Below are 21,281 nucleotides of genomic sequence, written 5' to 3' on the forward strand. Positions count from 1 at the left end.
TGTAGCCATAAGGCAGCTTTTCACCTTATTTTCTCCAGTGTGCAGACTGTCAGCTGCCTGGAGCACCACAGCACCCTTCCTGTGAAAAGCACAGATCAGCTACAGCTCTCTGAGGTGGAGAAGGAGCTCAAGAACGCATTTTAGTCTCATCAGACTAAAGAAAACAGATCAGAGACCAGCCTTTCTTTCACTCCGTTTTATTGAAAAGAGTCTGAGCCCAGGTCACTCCCCATCCCTCCATCTTTGCAATCCAACCTGCAGCAAACTGAGCCAGAGCAGCAAGAAGAGCCTGGAGGAGAAGCAGAGAAACAAAAGACTCAAGAAGACACAAAGAAGAACCTGTTACCAGACCAAAATCCATAATATCCTAAACCACACATAACATAGCACAAGGAGAGGACAGAAAATCTTCAGATAAATAATTATTTTAAACTTTTTTTAATTCTGCAGTAGCCTCATGAGCTATTACCTGGATCCCTTGTGGCAGGTACCACATATATGGTAAGATTATTGAAAAGACCTAATCTGGATCCTGACTCAACTGCCCCTTTCCAGATTCAAATTAAAAACTGCATGTTGCACAACAGCATTCAGGCACATGGGTATTTTCAAAATTAATAAACACAGAGGCAATGACTCAAGTCTCTGTTGTAAAATTTTGCTATTAAGAGAGTTGCACCAAAGCAGAATTTGATAAAGGGCATCTTGCTCTGAAGAAATCAAAGCAGGAAGCTTTGCTGTGGTGAAGGAAGCGAGGTTATCATCTCCCATCATTGGGCAAGGCTCACTCTAACACTCAAAAGCAGCATTGATCTTTTCCATTTGAGATTAATTTCCCATTTTAAAGTAATTCCAGTCATCGGCTTAACAGCAAACTCACAACAGCATAAAGACAATTCACTTCCCACCGCAGGAGAGCGTCCAAATCTGAGAGGCAACACATGACAGTCTTTCAGAACCAACATCCAGCCCATCCCTCAATTCCCAGCTCAGTTTCCTGAAGCCATTTGCTGACATTATTGCCAGGGTTACAATTATTTCCACTTGCAGAGCTCGGGAAAGGTTTACTGTTGGGCATAGCTGCGGTCACAGCCCAAAATGAAGCTCGGTGCTCCCACAGCTGTGTTAAATAAACATTGATAGGGAGGGAAAGGCAAGGATGAAACCAGCTGTGCTATCTCCTTTTTGCCTTGAGCTCCACAAGCTGCTAGTGCGAGGAATTATGCTATTGTTTGTAAAACTGGTGACAGAGAGGGAATGAGCGCCTGCTAAACAAAAATAATATTAAAATAATAAAGCACAAACTCAACTACTATAAAACAATGTACCACTGCCAGGGAATTTTATTTTCCAAAATAAGGTATGAATAACAGATAGGGAGCATTTTTAAGTTCTAATATCAAGGTTTTTAGATTTAAAAATAACAGACTGCCTTGATATCAGAGCAGCATCCCACAAATTCCTAGCTAGGCTGGTGCACAGACAAATGTAACAAGAAATCCTTTTCCTTACTCAGACACTCAAAGGCTTTTATTGAGACTGTAGCAATATAAATACTTTACAGAGCTGAAAGAAAACTAGTACAGGAACATCGGTCTTCTGATACCCAGATACATCCTTGGAGTTTGAAAATGGAGACATAATGTATTTAAAACTCAGTAATGATGAAAAATTACTCTAAAAACCACCACCCAGAGGAGGTTGTACATGCATACATATGTGAGAATATAGGTGTTTGTGCACAGAAATACCTGTAAAATGGATATAAACAACAGAAAAAGGAGAGAGCCCTCTGTTGTAGGCATTCTTTCTGTTTTATCCCCTTCTCCCTGTTTTCCCTTTTGCAAATTGCTGCTGGAACACCTTTAAATCAAACAATAAACCCATATGGCTCCTCGTTATTTACCATCAGCTGGGGTTAATAAAACATCATATACAATTCTGGTCCTCACAAGAAAGCCATAATTCATAGCTGTGATCTTACTATCAAGTATTAATAGCTCCACAACGCACAGAGAAAACTGGAAAGAGGCTGAAAAACAGCAGCAGGTTTAAACAAAAAAAGCAACATTTCTGACTCTACACCTCCCCCTGCAGGAAAATTAGCCAAAGCTATATGGAAGAGATGAAAATTGTAGCTTAAAGCTGATTTATATACTAGGGTGAAGAAAAAAAAAAAAGGGAATTTTCTATTGGTAGTTTACACTGCATAAATCTTAAAGAGTTGTTAGCTTAGACTTCAGTGGGTTTTCTGATTTAAGGCATTTAAAGTTCTGAGTTACTCCAAATAAAAATGTTTTTATTTAAAAGACAAATTCCTATGCTGATTATTCAACATAAATGTCTTCTATCATGTGCTGCTCAAGTTTAACCTTATGGTAAAGTGGGAAGGTCTATAAATAAATCCACACTTGTGACACCCCCTGGACTTCCCAGCACCACAGCAAGGGTCCCAGTGGCAGAACCAGTCTGGTTACTGGGAAATCTCCATTAGCAGTAATGGCAAGATACCACTCGGCAATCCTGGCTCCATTTGACAAGAGAACGGGGAACTACATACATTAGCACAAGTACATTAGCCTGATCATTATTACACAAAAAATTTTATTCAGGAATAATATTGCTTTATTCAAGTCTAAAATACGATTCAAACAACACTGGGGTGAAAATTCATAACAAATGAGTACTTTAAAAAGGAATTTGAAAAAGTATAATCTTCTTCATCTGCTTAAAAAATCAAAACTGAAAGTCTTGTTTCCTCTGCGTGAGCCAATTTTGACCATCAGCACTGACTGCTGAGCAGAGACACGTGCTCCGAACAGAAGAACGATCTGAAAGAGCTTTTGCTATTTTTGCTTTTAAACATAAGCTAATCTAGAAAAAAAAATAGGCTGATTCGCACAACAGTTCTCACATCCCTGAGGATGCAGACACTACGCTTGGAGATACTCAAGGATCCAACACCTGGCATAGCACCCCAACTGTTATTTTCTCCATTTAAACCATTTTTTTTCTGCTTGATGCCTTGTGCTCTTGTAGGCAAGAAGGAGGCTGAGCTCCCTCTGAGTGTCTATTTGCTAATGCTGTTCCTAAATAAGGGAGATAGAGTACACCATCACAGAAGGCTTCTGAATAAAATGGCTTATAAATAGCACAGGAGGTCTGAGGTATTAACTGGTGACTCCTCACTGTCTCCTCCCACAGCAAAGCAGGGATGGAAGACATTTCCCCCGCAAACGAAGCAACACTGGCTGCAGGCATTCCCAAAATAACCTGGGTAACCAGCTTCTCATTAATTCCAGTATCAGGAGCACAGTAGTTTTGGGATTTCCAGTCTAATCCTTCCTTTGGCTTAAATTCTTATGCTTAGTCTTTTTCTGTCTACAGCATGAGGTATTTTACCCATAAATTGAAACTAAAATCATTATAGGGCATTTGTAAAAAAAAGCTTTCCTCTTGAAAATCAAAATAAAATTATAACAGGGAGAAGACCACAACTCAGCCCTGACAGTCTCTGAAACTTCCCACTTAACAGGGAGTAACATCTAGAACCCATCCTCATTTCATCCACTGCCAAAGAAGAACATTATATTAGAAGCATATGATATTAGAAGAATATATATATTAAAAAAATATAGAAGTTGGTCTTGCAAATGTTTCAGCACTCCCTACTACAAGACCCTACTTTTTGAATATGAAAACTTCTTCCAGACTTGTTGCCTCAGGATGAAGTTTTCCATGGTTGGGTGTCTGTTCTAGTATGAATATTTGCCTGTGCAGCCTTCACTCTTCCCTACTGCACAAATATCTTAACGATACAGTCTTTGATTACACAAGCACATCCACAATTAAAGGAACACACCAGTATTTTCACTGGGTGCCTTGCCTCCTAATGATGACAAATATAAAAATGAATCAAGGTCAGACAGTGAACAAACTGTTGAGAAATATTAATAAAACCATGACTAGATCACAGGACTTCTGCAGCATCTGTTATACATCTTAAAATGTCTGCAGCAAAGGGGACAGACCCTGGAAGGAGTGAATGAACACACTCTTTGTTAAGATGCCGTAAAACTGCTCACGAGACAAAAAAAACCTCACTCTGATTTCTGTTACAAATCTGGAAAAATCACCCAACCAGGCTTCCTGAAGGCAGCCACTCCATGCCCATCCACGGTTTCTGGCTGTCCAGTTTGAGAGCCGGTATCTCCCAGCCAGCGCTCACTCCAGCAAGTGGGATGGGCAGCAGCCCCGCTCAGGCCATGGAACTGTTGCAGTCTCTGTGCTCGTTAACTCTGAAACTGCAAGACCTCAAGCACTGGGAAACACAAAATTTCTTTAACATATAATACAGCGTTTAAGTAGGACACAGAAATACCTTGCAGCATGAGGGAATTTATCTATGGGACTTGATAGATGAAGATTAACACGACAACTGGCTATGCACTGAATAACGAAGATATCTTTTATTTAAAAAGCCTTCAGTGACCTGTTCCTTTTCCAGTAAGTCCCATCATTCCTGTGTAATGGATGATGTTGGAGAGCTGCACTAAGGCCAATGTATATTTCACTCAAGACTCCAAGGCTCAAATTCAAGTTGCACAGACAACATTACTTCTGACATTCTTGAGTGGGATGCATCTCCTTTAACTTAAGTGTCTGAAAATTAAGACATCTGAGTTACTTGCCTTGGGCTGTCTTTGAAGTAAAGAGAGGAATACACATCCTCAGGGAGCGATTCACTGTATCCCAAAAAGGTGGCTGGGAGAGGTCAGATGGCATCAGATGGGCTTTGCACTGACTAAATGCAGAGCACTGGTGATCTGCTGAGACTTGTTCTACATCAGAGATATCTCCAGTCAGAAAGATGAATCTCACCCTTCCTAAATTTGTCACTTACTATTTTTACTAAATTATTTTTAAATTCGCAATAGGAGATGCCATTTTATCTGTAAGCAGCACACCAACAGACAAACATGAAGTTGAAAAAAGAAACTTGTCTAGCACTTTCAAGGGAACTTCAAAAAATAAATTTACCAATTTAAATGTGATCCTAAAGTAATATGTTGTAGTTGTAGTTAGATCCTCTAAAGCAGAGCTATTGTACTTCACCCTCTTCCTGATTCTAACCCAGTGTAATAAATTTCTTAATTATCAAATTATCTAAAGACACTCAGATTACAATTGCCAGAATTCTACAAGAGGTGGCATTTTTATGGCACTTTTCATTGCCTAATTAGGTTTGCAAGAGGCTTAACAAGCAGATACAGATTTTCCTCTTTACAGAGAGGAAATGAAGTAGGTTGTCAACTGCCAAAAGACGTAAAGCTAGAACTGAAACTATGAATCTTCTCATTTAAAAGTTAGCACTAAAATTTTACAGATAGCAGTCTTGTCAGAAAAACACACCTGCTATGCTGCCTGCAAAGGATTCCCTGTTCCTGTAATCACGGATATTAAGGTACACACACAAGAGGGCAGAGCTGTGCTAGCACATTCAAACGTAAATACTACCAGTTCTTTGTGGTGCAGGGCTTACTGGGCTGCTATTCTGGGGAGAAGAGGATGAAGTATACTATACCATTTAATTAACCCAAAATGATAACTCATTTTTTAATCTCACCACTCAAAACTAACAGCTGTATCAGATCCTGAACAAAATACACACAGCACTACTACCCACCTATTGTGAAGAGATGAAAAAAATCAAATTCTTATCTAAAACAATGATGTAATTACCAACTAATCTATGTTATTCTTCCCACAAGGTTGTAGGTTCAAACAGACTAAAAAACCTTGACTTGCACATAGCCAAATGGAAACCAATTGGCAGGTACATACACGGGAACTGCATTTGCTCCCCCACAATCATGAGATTTCCACTAATGTCTTTTCTTTTTGACACACTTTAAAGTATTAATTAATTTAACTCAAGGGGGTTGTTTTTATCTGGATTTCTCAGGCAGCTTCCCTCTTACAAGTTCAAAGACAGCTTTGAAGCTGGCTCAAAGAACGGATTTATATTGATTTAAGAAAATGTATCAGGAATTCAGAAGTGATCAGTGCACAGAATCAACTCCTCAGGGTACTAAAAAGTTCCTGTTCTTCAGAGTGCTTCAGCCATTAAAATACTTACAGGATCCCTTAAAATACCTGCAGGAGCAGGAGGGATCACCACTGGTTCATCTGTGTGAGCAGGAATCACCCTGAGAGATTGATCTACTTCTGCATAATCTGAAAGTTATTTATTATCTAACAGTCACATTTTGAGACTGCTTATTGTCATGAGCACTTCCTAACCAAAATCAGTATCAGAAAAAGTGAACTTTACTGCCCATCAAATCAGCATGTGCAATTATTTTTTATTAGAACCCACTGACTACCCTTGGCTTCAAAGATGAGCACCCACATGAAAAGGATGGCACTACCAGTATTTGAGCTAAATAGTGACATGGGATTTAGCTGGACGAGAATAACACACGCTACTTGAGAAATTTCAAAATTCAATTAAACAAAAGAAACTACCCCGGTAAGATGCAAAATACTGTGTCGATGTTATCTATCCAAGCCTCAGGTTTCTGTGTGGTAAAAGTGTGGTAACTTTGAGCTACAAAGAACATCACCCTCATTACTGCAGAGTTTAGGCAGGATACAACCACAGCTTTAAAACACACATTTACATTACACACTTCCTTGTTTCTATTACTGAATTTATCTGCAATAGCCAATCTAATCAAACTTTGCACAGGGACACCGAGCACTTGTGTGTTTATCACTGATAAATCTACTTCATCAGCTGTTTTAATCTTGGGTCAGCAACTTACTTTGTCTCTGAAATGGAGAATGTAATTTAAAGTGGAGAGAACTTCATTTCCTCCCTTTCAATGACCCACAATGGCCTTACAAGATATTTCTGCTAGTTATGCTTGTAATTATATAAGACAGAAGTCGAACTCAACTTAAAAAAAAGATGAAGACTCACAAACCTTGAAACCTCCAGACACCTGGTTTACTTTATAGAAGTGCTCTAAAGTGAAGCGTTGAGCATGTTAAAATGCCTAACAGGCTGACCTGACCACAGACTACTCTAAAATTTCTCCCACGCATCTCGCCTGCACCTTTCAGTGCCATCTTCAGCAGCACTCCAACAGGCCAAGTAGTGCATTGCAATATATCCATTTATACAATATTTTTCATTTAACGTCTCCAGATGTTTTGTTAACTGAAAGCCTGCAGCATCCAAAAGCTGTCATTGAATATTAGACCAATCTTGTGGTTGATAAATGGAAAGAAACAAAAGTCAAAGTGCTTTGCCAAAGGTCACAGTTAATCCAAGGCAGAATTCCTTGCTTCAAACCCTAGAAAAAAACACACCTAGAAAGCACCCGAAACAATATCCCAGTGCCCAGGACTGGGGAGAACACTTAATTCCTGTTAATATTTTTTAAATTTACAAGAGGAAGATTTTAGCTTTGAAAATTATCTACCTGACCCTTCCTTGGGTAAACATAAAGGTGGTTGGTAACAATTCAGAGTCTAATGGATTTCTAGCCCAAGTTCTTCCCAGTAACTCAAGTGAAATCTACTTTATTTTGCTTCAGTGTATTTATTATAGTATATACATATTTAGGATTCTACCCTGTTATTAAAAAGCCATCACTGTATCTCAGAAAATCTGAGGTCTAATATTTGTGTAGAAATCCAAATGCATTTAAAATTGTTCCATTAACCTCTGACCTGTTATTAGACTAACATGAACCCAGAATTTCCTTTCTAAATTTTTTTTCCAGGATAAAGGGAAATAAATTCAAGTTATATTCCATAAAAATCAACAATACAAGCTGGTTAAAGTGCTTCTCTGCTAGAGTACTATCAGATACTATAAAATGAATTGATTTGCCTGTGTGGCAAAAGGAAAGTGGAAAGATGGGAGTCAGCCTATCTCAGTTTAAAACCAGTAAAGCATTTAGGAAAATATCTGATTAATTTAAAATGCAGCAGGGAGATTAAAATGCCATCTCAGCAGGCTGATATTAACTCTACATCGCTTCAAGGAACAGAGCTCCCTTTATTCTACCATCAATTGCTTGGGGACAAAATATCAACATGGGAAGAGTTATGGATCTTGATGTAGCAACAAAGGGAATTGATTTTCAGAGCAGCTCTCCCCACGGGGGGTAAAGGACAAAATAATGAATGGTTTTAGCTACTAAAGTGTCAGCTGCTGAGTAATGATTGTCACCAAGTGTAGCTACAAGATACTCCGAGGAGCTTGCCTTCCACTGGTCCCTTTAATTTAGATTGCTAGATGTAGATGTTAGATATTTCTAACCTGATTGTTGTGTACGACGCCTTCCCCCCCCCCCCCCCCCCAATCTGCTCCAGACCCTTTATATGCTTGTTGAATCTCACTGTCTTCCCTTTGGGCTGACCTGCCTGCAAGACAGACTCTCTTAAATCCCAACCTTTCAGGCTTTTGCAACCTAAAAGCCACATGACAGGTCAACCTTGACAGCAACTAATTCAAGAGCAAATTCTGCCTCTTGCTTCAAAGTTATTCTTGTTTATCAGCCATAAAATCAGGTTGCTAAACACTAGTTCTAGGTTTCCATTTTTTCTTATCTCACAGACAGGATCAAAGGAGCATCCATAGGAGGAAGGCAACCCGACAGTGAGGGGAAGCTGCTCGACTCTTGGGATGTACAGTTTAACACTATTCAACATATTATCATCTGCACCACAGCTTGGACTGAAAATGCAGTTTTCTGGTGTTCTTCTGGCTAAGCAACAAAACCCACATGTGTGGTTTGTCATTCAAATGATTTTTTGCAAATCTGAGATCACATTTGCAGAAACATACATTTACTACCTTATTTCTACTCAGTACAAACACAGGCAAGCTGTTACAATTTGAATCCTGGCACTGTGATGATTAAAGTTAGGACTTCAGCAATGACTTGGTCATACTCTACTTCATTCGTGTACAACAACATTATTTAGTTATTATAATACATGCTTTATTTGGGCACAAATTTTATCCACACCGAACTGTTCACAGGAGACCATATTACACCATATGGTCTCTGTATTTCATAGACCAGCTTGCGTTAATGTTCGTTACAATATCTCTCTTGCATCCCACTTGAAAATACAATGCAAATATCAAAAGGCAAGTTGCTGCAACAGAAAGTCACCATTCAGTGTTTAAAAATGTCAGTTTAAAATAAGTTTAGCAACACTCTTCTATTCAAACAGAACTTATGTAGATTTGCCTGGCTCCTTCAAATTCACCATAATTCTCCTCAGCCAAACTAAAATAGGATGAGATACTCCATTAAGATGTTCTGCAAAAACCCTATTAGAAAAAACCCCAAACCTGTCATGGGAAAAAGATGCTATTCCTTCCTGCCAGACTCCACAATAGCATATACAACATCACCTTCGTTATTTCCCCTTCTCTCTTACGTGCCCCCGACATCACACCCCCACACAAAGGACACTGTTATATCACTCCCTATTACAAATCTTTTTGCTGCCCTCATTTCCTAAAGATTAACGATCGGGCAGCTCAAATCAGCTTTTGCCACTGCACTAAAGGCAACACAGTCAAATCCTAAATGGCAAAGCACGAAGGCTTCCAAGGCATTTCATTTCAGAATGACCTGAGGTGCCAGGTACTGGAGATGCCTCCATTTACCTTAAGAGACAGAAAACAAAATGACAAAAGTCACAGGCTAGATTATCTTTTTTCTTCACCATAGATAAAAGTCAAGGGTCGTATTGGTATCAAAGGGAAATCCAGAGCCACGAGTAAGTAGATTTCATTTACTACTTTCTCCCCTCTGGTATGCAGCTGGGCGAGCACCAATGCCAAATGAAGGAAGGAGGTGGAAGGAGCATTGGCTGTTGATGGAGACAGACCAATTCTTTCGCACAGCCTTTGCCCATCCTCGGACTTGCAGCCTTAAAACCTGAAGGAACATTGGTGGCTCTTTTTAAAGAAGCATCCAGCTTGGTTTCAGGGTGTCCTGCTTCAGCTAGGATAGGGTCAAGTTTCCCCAGCAGAGAGAGAGGGGGAAGGGATCTCCAGCCGGGTTATTCATACCATGCTGACATCAGGTCCGGGGGAGGAGCCTTTTTATTTTCGCTTTTGGTTTTGGGGTTGTGCACACACACGCAGCGGGCTTGTTCCCTGACCATTTTGCGGTATTTCTCTGTATATCTTTTGTCTTGTTCATTGTTACTGCTTTTTATTGTTGTTATCATTGCCACTGTTGTTGTTCAGATTGTTTTATCACACTGTTGTATTAAATTTCTTCTTATTTTAGCCCAGGGTCTGTGCTTAACTTCCAGCCCGACCGGCTGAGGGTGGGGGAGAGGCAACTGCAACGTGCTCTCCGGTCCCGGCAGGGCTGAAACCAGCACACAGGGTTGTTAATGTGAAATGCTGAGCAGCAGAGAAAACTCCTCCTCGGCAGCCACAAACAAGCAGCTCTTTATCAAACAGCAGGCGGGATCTGCAGAAGCAATCCCATTAAGAAAGCTGCAGCTGCCACAGTTCATTCTCCCAAATAATCAATATTAAATTGGGCACACTTAAAAGCAGGAAGGCACTTGACAGACAGTTTAAGAAGCAAGCTGACAGAGGCAGGACAGCTTCTATCCAGCACACCTTCACAGCTTCTTTGTAAGACTGATGGCCCCATCTTTCTTTTTCAGCTATTCCGGTCGCTCATGAATTATGCAGAGTTGATTTAATAGACCTCAGCCTGCCAGGAGAGAGTGCTGGGGAGTGATAGTCCACCTCTTGGCAAACACCATCAGCCTGGTCCCTCTACAGATGTTTTATTTAGAGAACTACAAACGTACACTGTCCTGTAAAAACTGCAAATATCAGAGACAGGACTTGCTCGACGAGGCAGAACAAAGTGGGTGTTACTGAGGATGAGGAGGAGATCAGAGTCATAATCTTTATAGAAAAGGATGGAGATGAACCATCTCACTAAGGAGTGAAGCAGTGCCTCCATGAAAGCCATGCTAATTGGTTCAAAGTAACAGTAATCCTTGCTCTAAAAGAGTTGACAGTCAAGATACAAGTAAATTTTAGTTTCATTTTTACTTGCACACAGGCCTGAAGCAATAGCAATGTCTTCCTTTCAGCTCTGGGCAATGTACAAAAGAGCCTTGGATTGGACAAGCCAACAGCTGTAGGACTAGTGAAACATCAAGCACCATCTCCAGGACAGCCATGTTCTGCTCAAGTGCTGGAATTCTGCTGCCAGGAATCGGGACTACATGATATTAGCCTGACCTCCCCAAAAGAAAAGCAAAGTGGCTCTTCCAGCTTCCCAAAGCCTAGGTGCAAGATGAAGAACTTCATCTTTAGGCAGAAACTATGACGTAGTACTCAGTTGCCAAACAAGCTCCTTTTTAATGCCAGCATTATCACCAAGGCAGTCTCCATCAGAAGGAATTTAGAAATATCAAAGATTTCCTCCTGAAGTGTACTCTGACAGGCACATCACACATTTGGGGTAGAAAATGGCCCAAGTACAGTGCTCCAACTGAGCTTCCCTGAATTAAAAGGTAAGGGAAAAGGAGGACTCCTCCTGACCGACACTGTAAGTATATTGGGGCTCTAGCAACACTGCAGAGTTCACTCTTAATTATAATCTGAATTGATGGGCACTTAAGAAAGGAAAATCCAAAAAAAAACCCCCAAACCTCACCTTAGGTAGGCACAAAAGTCTCTAAAGTGAATGGATCCATACTAGGAAGGTGAGCACAGATCAGCACCACAGAGAAGGAAACACTCGCTGAGTGTGCCGGGACAAGTCACATCACAAGAGTGAGGGAAGAGGGGAGAGCAGAGGCTGCGACATCAAAATATGCTGCAGGCTCTACCAGACCCCTCAGAAAATATCAGACTTTAGTCAAACATTTTGAACCGATAACTGAAATTGTTCCTGTTCCAGTTCAAATTCAATCAAGATTTCAAAACAACAGTTCAGACTGAGTTAATTAACTCTCAGTATGTAAAAAAAACCAAACCAACCAACCAATAATTAAAACCAGTTACAACCTGACAGCTTTGATCTCACTTGCACATCCCTTCTACTTCAAAATTTAGAAAATGCAACATGAAAAGTCAACAAGGCACAATGTTAGTTTCCCAAGATCATTTCTACAGCATGACATTATTCTAAAGAACCTAAAATGAACAAACCCCTCGTATTATTTAAGAAGATAAATGAACACCAAACTCATTAGCAGCCCAACAAGTATGTACACAATAAAACCAACAGTCTCTTAGATTACAAGCACACATGATACAGGCTGTAGGTACAGTAAGTCAGCCAGCAACAGCACTGAGCTAGTGATCATACAGACCCTAGAAAAACGTACTTGTCCTCAGCAGTTTATAATCTAGATAAGTCTTGTCTTTTCCCAGTGGACGCTTATTTCTTACCAGACAGCTGCACACACTATAAAAGAAATCTTAAAATCAACGTGCCCAAGAAATACAATCATATCTTCAAACAAACCTTTTTTAGTAAGGGATTTTGGATGTTCTGTAGCTGCTGGCAATGAAGAAACCTGAAAAGACAGGAAAGAGGAATATTAAATACACCAGGCAAGGCTTCTTGAAGATCTGTTCCAGAAAATAAACAGAAAGGACAACTGGCAAATCCCAAAAGAGGGCATAAAAATAGCATCACTGCTGCTAGACAAACTCTGCCCTGCCAAGCACTGCTCTTCCCTGGCCACAGCTAGGTAGAGATTTCTGTTCACCATGTAGATTAAATAAACCCACTCGTTTTACAGTACATTCCTGTTCCATAGGCTCAGTGCTATTTATTAGGATTCTAGAAAGTGATTGTTATCTTGTAAAACAACAAAACTCAAGCATTTAAGATGCTAATTAGAGATCACACAGGAAAACGCCAAAAACATTTATTATAAAACATTTATAAAGTTCATTAGAACAGAGTCGTTCCAGGGGAACCATCAGCAGGTGCATGAGCGCAGTGGGTCCCATCACAGGGTGGGCAACAAACCCCAACCTGCAAATACTGCCCAGAGCTCACAGACAAGCATGTACTGCGTCCGTGGAAAATAAATGCATTCTATACTTTTTTCTTACTTTGCATCAAAAAACAAGCCTTCACAGAAGAGAAACATGATTACACAGGGAAGCAGTTTTTCTTCTGACTTCCAGTTTCTTGGGGAAAAGACATTACTCGCTCTTCTTCCCCAGACATAACACAGGATTTTATATATTTTTATAAGCGTTGCATCTCCCTCTCCTTAATAAACAACTTTTTGAAGTGGTAATTCAGTCTGCCCTTGTTCCTTGTAATGGTTTGGAAACATCTTCTAGCTCCACACTCTTCTGCTGGAGACGGGGAAGATCAGAGATCCTAAGTACAGTATCCGAGACATGGAAAATAACCCAGATGTACACAGAAAAGGCTTTTACCAGGTTTGTTTCTTAATAATTTCTAACATTTTATTCACTTTTCTGATTCCTGTTGTGAAAAGCTGAGTTGATATGTTCACAGAATTATCCAACTCCAAGCACTCGTTCCTAAGCAGCAATAATCAGCACAAAGGCCCTTTTCTTTATATTTGCAATTTTTTTTTGATCGGTACACATCATTCCAATTCTAAGTCCTATCACTCAGCACTGTAAAGTCTTTCCTGTAGTTTCTCATATTTCCTCCTCACCTTAATAATTTTCTAGCCATCCTTTTGTTCAGATTATTTCTACATACACGGAACAACACAGGCCTGGAACAGATCCCTGCAGGTCTTCATTAATGACCACCCTCCACCACAAAAAAAGGAGCATTTATTCCTTCTTTCTGCTCTTCACCTTTTAATCTGATATCTATCCATAAGAGGATTCTTCTTTGCCTTATTCCAAGTCCATTTATTTTCCTTACGAGCACCTAACAATAAGAAATCAGGTTGCACGACGCAGCCTGCTCGAGGGCAATTTTGCAGGAGGGAAGAGTGATCTGTGATGGACGTCGAGGAAGGTTTAGGTTTCACTAGACGCCGATGAAAATCAGAACTGCCGTTATGTTTTCACTGCCAAGTGTGCGAAGCTTCAAAACTCGCTCTTAAAAGCACCTCCCGCCGCCGCCCCGGCCTCCCCCCGCCTCCCCAGGCCCCCCGCCCCCCGCCGCGCTCCCGGGGGCCGGGCGGGCACTGGCGGCCCCTCACCGGTGCGGCCTGCGGCTCCGCCATGGCTCCGCAGCGGGAAGCAGCGCCCGTTACCAGGGTTACCGGCCGACCCGGAAGCACTTCCGGGACAGCCCTAGAGCCGCGCCGCGCGGCGCCCGACGGGAAGGCGGCGGTGGCGGCGGGAGGACCCGGGGCTCTGCCGGACTCAGCCCCGGCCCGTCCGCCCATGAAAAACACCAAAGTAACTACTGAAACTAAAAAATATAAGTTTATTAGGAAGGGCGTGTTCGGTTCCCCCGCAGTGTGAGATGGAACAAGGCCGGGATGGAGGGAGGCCCCAGCTGAGGGGCCCGAGGCCTCGGCTCTCTCCTCACGCAGGCTGGGCTCCCCTAAACCCCCTTAAAGAGCTACAGACCAGCAGGAAGGTGGAGGCAGGGATGGGGGGGGTTTTCTTCTTTGTATTTTCCACGGAAGAGGCTGCAGAGCTGCCCACCACAGCAGCGTGAGCAGCGACGGCGTTGTTACAGACTGGCAATTCCTGTGGGAGTGCTTGAAAGCTGGAGAGGAACAGCAGCAGATTGCTCCCACAGAACAGGGTCTTAATTATCACTATTAAGGTTTGCCAACAGCCATCGAAATTGAAGACACCACAGACCAGGTTTCCTTCGGGTTACATCCTTTGTATATTCAGTTTGGGAAACATGGAGTAAAAACCCAATGCCAGGTAGACTTAACACTTCCAGCTGCCCAGCCCACCAATGCTCCAGCAGAGCAGATGGCTTCCAGAACCGTTTGAATACAGGGAATTTCTGTGTGCCAAAGTAGCCAGCACCTGCAGGTAGAGACTGACAGGCTGCAGCCTTGCTCCATCCCACCCCTCACAGGGCAGTGGCAGAAAAACTAAGAGGGGAACCAGCTGCGGTGCAGATACTCTCACATGTGATTCCCAGAGGCAAATAAGCCATTGTAGGGAGAGCTGAAGGGGAAAACAAGCACAGAGAGACAAAACTACATCCCTGGAAGTGTTGGTACTGATCTGTGAGGGAGCCAAAGTGACTCGGGTGGCTGCTGGAAACACTTCGTATTAAAGACCTGCCTGTGATCTGCCTTTTTAAATTCACCCCTTTCCAACTTGATTCCCCCTTGAAGCTGGCAGATTGGCAGAAAACTTTGAGGACACTAGCCTGGCGAAAAATACCACAGAAGGAATTCCTATACAGGAGTAAATTTAATAAAACCACCACCAATTGTTTACTTTAACATAGCTCTTGTTACAGAAATCATAAAAATGGACTCAGTAGCTAACTTATTAGTTCTTTCCCCTTGTAACTGAAAAATACCCCACTGATTTCAACTTCTACTGCACTAGATGGAGTGTTAAATATTTGCCAGGACAGTATGCCCAGTAACTGAGCCCAAAACAAACACAAAGACAATTCCATCATCTTTCCTTTTCAATGTTACGACTTGTTATAATGTAAGTGAAACTTAAACAGCAAGGAACGGTCCATTTGACAGATTAAAGGGGGAGGGAGGAGATCCACAGCTGAAATCTTGCCATAAGTCTTTTGAGAAGTGGTGTAAAATACCCCTCTCCTTTTCCTGCCTCAGAAGTAAAAATAAAACTAAATACACACACACACACACCCCCACACCCCCATCCTCTGGGTTCAGAGCGCATGTCCTGTGTACATGGATGGGAACAGCAGAGTTGGATTTGGGCAGTTATCAATCCAGGGGGAAAAAAAAAAAAAAAAAAAAAAAAAAAAGGCAAAGCATCCTGAATCACAGTGTGCACTGGTCACTAAGGCAATGCACACGGGGTTACGGAGCGTCAGGAGCTGCGCGCGAGGGGACGGGTCTGTCGCCAGCAATGGATAAACACACAAACCGTGGAGGCTGTGGATGTAAAGGAACACTGCAGGAAGCGGAGAAACCCAACTTCTCTGGTAAAAGCCTTAAAAAAAAAAAAATTATTCACTACACCAGCACACGTTTCCCCCACCCCATCCCAGGGAAAACAAAACAAAACAAAAAATCAAACTGAAAGAAAATGCACAGCAAATAGACATAATCTTGAAGATTTTTAAAGAATAAATATTTTTTTGTAATTAAACATTATGCAAACACGTGCCACGCTTGCTCTTTGTCCATGCATATGCGCTATATACAACTTTGAAAAATACTGTGTTGTCCTCTTTTTGTTTTAAAAGTCATATACAAAGGTTTTTTTTTTTTTCCTTGCTGTGTACCCCCCCTCCTCCCCTCCCCAAGAATCATCTTTACAATGAGCCAATCGACATTCATCCGTGTACCTGGGTGTCAGAGAGGAGGAGGGGGGTGGGAGAGCCATCCCCCCTTACCAAAGTACATCAAAATGGCTGGTTTGGACATGAAAAGCAGTGTCAAGAAACTGGTTTAAATTTTATCTGTACTACACACAGGAAAAGAAAGATAGAAAAGAAAAAGGAGTCGGCTTGGAGAATGAAGCTACGTTACAAGTTAAAGTTGGAGGGTTTTTTTTTTTTAGTGCGTCTGTCACACTTATTGGCCGCCTAGAATACTGTTGTACAATGGTTTATCTACCTTTGTTTTTGTTTTGTTTTTTTTATTACAATATAATTTACTTAAATTTTCTGTTAACAAAACAGAATCCCGGTACTACAGACCAGCGGTGTAACAGGCGTAGGTAGCGCCTTGTGTGTGTTTGATTTGAATCGCATGAGCACTCTAGATGGTAAAGGTTTCAGAGTTCGTTTAATGCGGGGCCAGTCTCAGTCCTCAATGTACTCCCACAGGTCCTTCTCGTAGCCTTCATGCACGTGCTGCAACAAAACCCTTCGTCGACTCTCGCAGTATCTGCACCAAAGAGGAACAGCACAGAAAAGGCAGGTTAGGAACCACAGCTCATCCCCAGCACCGCGCAACGCAAACCTACATTAAGCCTCGCTTCCGAAAGAGGAGATCCCCCGAGAAGGGACTTTGTAGCCTGTTAACAGCTCTAATTAAGACTTCAGTTACTCCAGTCACTCAACTCCAGGTCCCCGGCTGAAAAAACAGCATGCAAATTTAGAGTTTCCCATGCAAAAGTATCCCCAAAGCCCCTACAGCTGAGAAACCTCCATTAATAACTGAAAAAGGAAGAAGCAGCGGCTGCAGTTTGCAAAAGCCAGAGCACGGGTCAGCAGTGACACCCGAAATGGGATGGAGCTCTCCTCAAACACAGGCTGGTGCCTACTCTGAGCCGTATCAGGACAACAAAAATCCAGGCGCTAGCTGGGCAAAGCCTCAGGAGTGCTGACCCAGCTTTATTCCCCTCCAAAATCCCAGTGGAGATGGAAGTGGTCATGCTGGCTACAAGAAAGGGTTAGTGGTCTGGTTGGAGTGCAAGTTTTACATGGCATTGCAACTCCTAGGTCTCAGAGGGGCACTACGCCCTGCAGAATCTTCCCACCTACACTCATTTAAACAGACAAAGCTGCAAATAAAACTGATCCCAGAGTTAGGCACAGTCCTACCAGGATCAATGATACTGAGGAAAAGTGATATCATAGGAACATATCAAATGATGCCATGTTCATTTCGGGTGCGTTACCCAACTAAAAAGATAAAAAGCAGAGAAACATTTAAAGTATTCAGGTTCCAAGAGCAACTTATAAATAAGCAGCAGGCATTTCTGGATTAAACCCCTTCCAGCGGCAATGCTGAAGTCTACATCATCTTTAGGCACAGGAGGGACAAGCCTAAGAGCTCCCAAGGCGCCAGGTGCAGCTGTGCTGCCAGTCCATGGTTCAGCAGCACCCAGCCTGCAGTGGTGCGCTGCAACGTGAGAAACAGGAACCCGGGAGCTGACTGCTGAGTTACTGGTTCCTGCTGGGATTTCTGCGGTTCAGTTTCCAGGCACGTGCATCAGCCAGGACGGCGTCCGAGGGGCTCTGGCAGCTGGGAACCTGGCTTGCTCAGCAGTGGCCAAACATCCCTCTGCTCACTAAAGCGAGGTGCACAGGAGGAGTGTCCCAGCAGGAGGCCCGAGCAGAAAGCTACCCTGGATCACAAGGCATGCCAACACGTAGGCAGAAACCCCTCACCTTAACCCGCAGCCCTTATGCTGCTACCACTCAGTGTCTGATCAGACCAACAGATTTATCTGAATAAAACTGTTCTGGCTCTTCTCATTGCTATCAGCTGTTGCAACAGAAATCATCGTACACAAAGTCCCATTGATTTTCTGAAGCATGTGATAGCAAACATTCACAGTTCCTGCTTTTCCAGCTTCAGTTATTTTGCTGCTGGTGGTGGGGGTTTAATCCTGTTTTCTAGAAATGTCTTTGCAAATTAAGAGATCAAAACAGCTGAAACCGAATTAGCTAGGAGGTCAGTTCTTGCAATTTCCCAGAGCTCTTTAAACCCACCTTGATAACATCCTTGGCCCCAGTCTTGCATCAGTACGCTGGAACCAGTACACAAAGAGCACCGTGCAGGACTTAAGACATGACTGAACTAGTTAATTAGGGACCTGTGTGGGCTTGACAGATGCATACTTTCTTCCCAGAAACATGAAGGCAGGTTTGGGATACTATGTTTCCAGGCAATTGAGGCTATATTAGGTTTTAATTTCTTCTGGATAGCTGTTACCATCCCTAGAAGAGCATCCAATTGCAGAGGGCTTAAGTGAACAGGCAGCTTGAGCCAAGATACCAACTTAAAGGTGGTCTTAAAGGGTAAGTTACAAAATGTCTCAAAAGAGAAGGTCTGGCAAATCTTGTTCAGCCCTAGCCGTGCTGCCAGACTACGCCAGAACAGGCCACAGGCCCACCAAAGCTTAATGGCTACTTCCACTACCCAGAGTCCCTGCTCACCCTACCTCGGCTCCCCCCGCTCCAAGCTAGGCATAACAAATTCGGTAACTTTGGCAAAATGCCTCAAAAATGCAAGCCATAATCCTGTGACTCATCCGCATTTACAGCTTTGTATTTTTCCACTGTGCAGAAGCCATTCCCCTGGGACTGTAAAAAGCACTGGCATTTATGTCACCTGGACCCTGGTCCTTCGGCTCTCCTCCCTGCCTGGGCAGGTTGCTCTCTCCCTTCTTCAAGGACAGCTTTACTACACCCATTTTTTGCACAAATGGAGCCAACAGATAAATAAAAGAGCTGATTGCTCACTTATGGAAACATCCTGGACCAAAGCTGTCAGCTTGGAACAACAAAGCCACACCCTGTTCTTTGGCCTTCACTATGCAGGTCCCACCTCGGTCCTGGCCATTCCCACGTGCTCCTTCCGTGCAGGAACAGCCATTGCTTTTGGCCACAAGATTTTCTCATTACTGGATTGAATCTTCTAGCTACTGCTCAGCAGAGCAGATGCAAGGCAGAGTCGGGAGCCTCTCCCTGCAGGGTGCCACCTCCCCCCGAGGGCTGGTCCCATCAGGGGCACAAAAACATGCTGCCAGCATATGTGTGAGGGCTTCACCGCTGATGTCGTCAGGGGCTGGCGCAGGACACCGCGGCTGCTGTTCCCAGATGCCCAGGGACCAGCTGATCATCACAATGTATGGCAGAAGGCCAAGAGCAAACAGCTTCCCAGGGACACGACTCTGGAGAAAACTGTAGCTTGGCAAAGTACACATGCCATTACTTGTCACACAGGATGGCAATACAGGTACTCGGGCAGCTCTGAGATGGAGAATTATATAAAAACAAACCTGTACTTATCCTGTACTTTCTGCTTTATGTCTTGCAGCGAATCTTGGGATATATCTCTCTCAAGGTACCCAGAAAGCACCTCTGTAGCATTCTCTAAGTCTGCTTGGTTATTCTGCAAAGACAAAGAAAGAAGCAAAAAGAAAAAAGGAATATTTGGGGGGAAAGGAGCAAGATATTTTTTCTTCAACTGAAATCGGTGCTGAAATAAAAAACAGGATTAGATATGCACTGTGTGACCCTCTAGTAATCTGCTCTAAGCATCAAGATTGAAAAAGCTGAAATTTCTTCATTTGATCAGAAGAGAATCTACCTGCAAGTCTTACATCTCCCTCAATCTGCAATATTTTGGCAAGCCTAAAAAAAATCCTTTCCTTACTAGTGGTACAGTGTGGTAAAAGGCAGTTCATCTCCCATTCTGCCCCTTGTCTCTTTTTTTTTTTTTTTTTAACAGCATTGGCAGAGCCTTTACTGACCCCTGGTACGTGCACAGCAGCATCAGAGCACAGCTTTCGCTACTGCTCAGTAGTTCTGTGCACCCTTTGCTGAGCATGCAGCAGGGAAGCATTCTGCTTCAGTTCTGCACAAAGACCAGCAAAGGACTGTTCTAAATCATCACCAGTCAATACAGCGTTGCTTGTGAAGCAGACTGGACAATTTTAACGGCAGTGCAATTTTAATGGTAGTGCCCTTGGAAAAAAGCCACACCAGGGAAAGTGAAAATGCCAGATTTAAGGTTTAAGGCCTTCTTTGCCAGTTCAAGACAGAACATTGCTCCCTTTCTTGTTTTAGAGGGCAGCACTTTGTAACTTTTTCCTCCAGCAGACAATGCTACATGAGGCCCAGTAGGCCCTCTAACTATTGCACAACTATTAAGACAGATGCACTTAGTAAAACTGGGAATAAGAGCTTCTCCAAGCATTAAATCTCTATTTTGCTTAGCTTTGTGAGCTGAACTCCTGACAGCCATGTTTTCTCCTACCTCAAAGATAATGGACTGATTATTCTTTTTGAGGTAGAAGGCAAAGACGTAAGTGTACATGAGTGTGGCACGACACTGGCAGAGGACGTCGACTGCTTTCTTCAGGAACTGCACCTCGATCCACGACATGTTGTGCTGCTGCATCTCCTCCATTTTCTGCTTCACCTGAGCATAGAGCTTGTGCTCAAAGCGCAGGCTCTGCATGTGGTTCATATAGCGGTTGCAGTAGAACAGGTACCTCTGCAGGGCTGCTCTGGATCGCTGTGTTAATTCCCATTAGGGAAAAAGAAAACAAATAGTTAAAACAAAGTAATGGCTACAGGAGAAGTAAAGCCTTCATGAGGCTCTTCCTGATCCTGAGAACAAGCTTCCTTTCCAAGGGTGTTTCCTCTCCTCTCCCACTG

General features: G+C 42.7%; 2 protein-coding genes across 2 annotated transcripts in view; both read right to left on the reverse strand.

Annotated features, from left to right (window-relative positions):
• Window positions 1–14,295, reverse strand: part of BBS4 (Bardet-Biedl syndrome 4) — a 44,464-nt gene extending 30,169 nt beyond the window's left edge. The window contains exons 1-2 of the mRNA XM_074917616.1: window positions 14,233–14,295; window positions 12,549–12,600 (exon numbers count right to left, since the gene is read on the reverse strand). Of these exons, the coding sequence (XP_074773717.1) occupies window positions 12,549–12,600; window positions 14,233–14,256 (76 nt within the window). The 5' untranslated portion in view covers window positions 14,257–14,295. The remainder of the gene's footprint in view (window positions 1–12,548; window positions 12,601–14,232) is intronic.
• Window positions 14,296–15,402: 1,107 nt separating this feature from the next.
• Window positions 15,403–21,281, reverse strand: part of ARIH1 (ariadne RBR E3 ubiquitin protein ligase 1) — a 65,485-nt gene continuing 59,606 nt past the window's right edge. Inside the window, exons 12-14 of the mRNA XM_074916880.1 lie at window positions 20,878–21,138; window positions 19,898–20,010; window positions 15,403–17,052 (exon numbers count right to left, since the gene is read on the reverse strand). Coding sequence (XP_074772981.1) covers window positions 16,968–17,052; window positions 19,898–20,010; window positions 20,878–21,138 — 459 coding nt within the window. The 3' untranslated portion in view covers window positions 15,403–16,967. The remainder of the gene's footprint in view (window positions 17,053–19,897; window positions 20,011–20,877; window positions 21,139–21,281) is intronic.

This window comes from Athene noctua, chromosome 13 (genome assembly GCF_965140245.1).
Source record: "Athene noctua chromosome 13, bAthNoc1.hap1.1, whole genome shotgun sequence".
Taxonomy (NCBI): Eukaryota; Metazoa; Chordata; class Aves; order Strigiformes; family Strigidae; genus Athene; species Athene noctua.